General features: G+C 41.8%; 1 protein-coding gene across 1 annotated transcript; it reads left to right on the top strand.

Moving 5' to 3' along the window:
- Nucleotides 1-227: 227 nt before the first annotated feature.
- Nucleotides 228-1,514, top strand: LOC104945453 (stromelysin-3-like). The gene is made up of 2 exons (XM_010771125.1): nucleotides 228-498; nucleotides 1,053-1,514. The coding sequence occupies exons 1-2, from the start codon at nucleotides 228-230 to the stop codon at nucleotides 1,178-1,180; spliced, it is 399 nt and encodes a 132-aa protein (XP_010769427.1). The 3' UTR covers nucleotides 1,181-1,514.
- The last annotated feature ends 675 nt before the right edge of the window (nucleotides 1,515-2,189 follow it).

Here is a 2,189-nt window from a genome sequence, read left to right on the forward strand (position 1 = left end):
GAATACCAAGTCAAAGTCAAGTCAAGTCTTTTATCAATGTTAGTCAAGCAAGTCTCAAGTAAAAAAATATGCGACTCGAGTCTGACTTGAGTCAAGTCATGTGACTCGAGTCCCCACCTCTGGGTAGTACCCATAGAGTCCAGTAGAGGGCTCCGCCTGTGCTTATATAACTAGGGTTACAATCCGTAACCCATCGATACGGTTTATGGTTTATTTGTATCTTTTTGATGACAACAGGGGAGAGCTACTGGGTGTTTGATGCTGAGAGGAAGATAACAGGCCCGGATTCAGTGCGGCAGCTGGGTCTTCCTGTCTCAGATATCCAAGCAGCTCTGAAGTGGGAGGAGGACCACGTGGAGAAAGTCTACTTCTTCAAGTCCGCTTCTTACTGGCCCTTCAATCCGCAGGAGAACCGAGTGGACGATGTGCATCCGGGCAGCATGCACGCGTGGGGGGGGATCCCCGGAAATATTGATGCAGCTTTTCGGGACAAATATGGTGAGGACTGGATTCGCCTAGCAACCATTTTAACTTGTAACAGTTGTTAAGTAACTAAGTACATTTACTCAAGCACTGTACAATATTGAGGTACTTGTACCGACTTGAGTATTTCCATTTTATGCTACTCCACATGTATTTATTACCTTTAGTTACTTTACAGATGTGGATGAATGATGTGAAATCTAATCAAGTGTTAAATCAGACTTTAGTTCCACCTGGAGTAAATTCACAAGCTACCCTGCAGTATACAAAGTCATTCAAACTAGCTGCACCTTTACCAGCTTTGAGAACACTTTCATGATCAATCATTATAAAACATATCATATATATTATTCTGAAATGGACCAATCTGCACAATGACTACTTTTACTTTAGCCACTTTAACTATATTTTGAAGCTAATACTTTTCTACTTTTACTTGAGGAACATTTGTAATGCAGGACTTTTACTTGTAACAGAGTATCCTACACTTTGGTACTTCTACTTTTACTAAAGTACAAGATCTGAGTACTGGTGCCCCCTTGATGTAACCTTTTCTCGCTCTCTCATAGGCTATGCTAACTTCCTGAGTGGGCAGCACTACTGGAAGTTTGACCCCGTGGCGCTGAAGGTTCTGGACGGCTTCCCACGCAGCATCGGAACGGACTTCTTTGGCTGTTCTGCCTTTTTGTATAAATAAGTTCATACAGATACAACTGGTACACTTGTGAAGAGCAATGGCCGTTTTTAAAGCTGCATCCACAAACAGAACATTCTGAATATTTCAGAAATATATGTAAGGCCAATATATTTAATTAAGATGACTCAAAACTTATATCACCTCTAAAAAGTCACTACCCACACGGAAAAAACCGAAATGTTGACTTTAATTAAATGTATAATGTCAACATATTTCACATAACTGTATTACTGCAGGTTAGTTAACTCAATAATATTTGAATAAGACATATTAGGTTTAACTTATTATTATTGCTTTCAACTAACCTAATACAGTTATGGGAAATGTGTTGACATGATATATAATTAGAGTCAACATTTCAGTTTTGTCAGTGCACTGTGACTACATCATTTTTATTTTTATTTGCATTTTAAAATACATGAATAATCTACTGTGAGTTACATGTGCAGTAACAGGCAGTAAGCATCTACTTCTTTTGTCAGTTTGAGATGATGAGAAGCCAGACAAAGCTTCTCCCTCAGGCTAAAGCCTGAAAACCACTCGGCAAGTTTCCTGAGTGTCCTGCGACCCTCCTGCAGATCTCAGAGTGACCTCTGAGGGTTCAAAGGTTCAGATTGGTGGTGACGGCCCATGCTGCGATGTGAAGTGTTGTCAGGGTTGTGTATTTAGTGGAAGCAGGAACCAGTTCTCTATAATGTCTGGAGTAAAAGCATCACAAATCCAGCAGCACCTTGCTAATTAGCGGAGTTGGCACATGTATTGAGGCTAGAGTTCTCTCATACCTCATTCACACCAACGCAACTCTGGTTCAAGCTCCGTGCTAGAGCTTTTCAGGTTCAGAAGCGGTTCTTCGGTTTAGCTCCGGCTCTTTTCACACCGCCCAGAGTCCGACTGGTGCTGGTCATTGCGTCATCGTTTGCGTGCCTGCTTCATAAAGCCAAACCGCGCGGAAACCCCTCACAGCTCACACCGACAACAACAACAATGGCCGATTGTGTTGAAGCGCTAC

Source organism: Notothenia coriiceps, unplaced genomic scaffold (genome assembly GCF_000735185.1).
Source record: "Notothenia coriiceps isolate Sejong01 unplaced genomic scaffold, NC01 NC01_scaffold00009652, whole genome shotgun sequence".
NCBI lineage: Eukaryota > Metazoa > Chordata > Actinopteri > Perciformes > Nototheniidae > Notothenia > Notothenia coriiceps.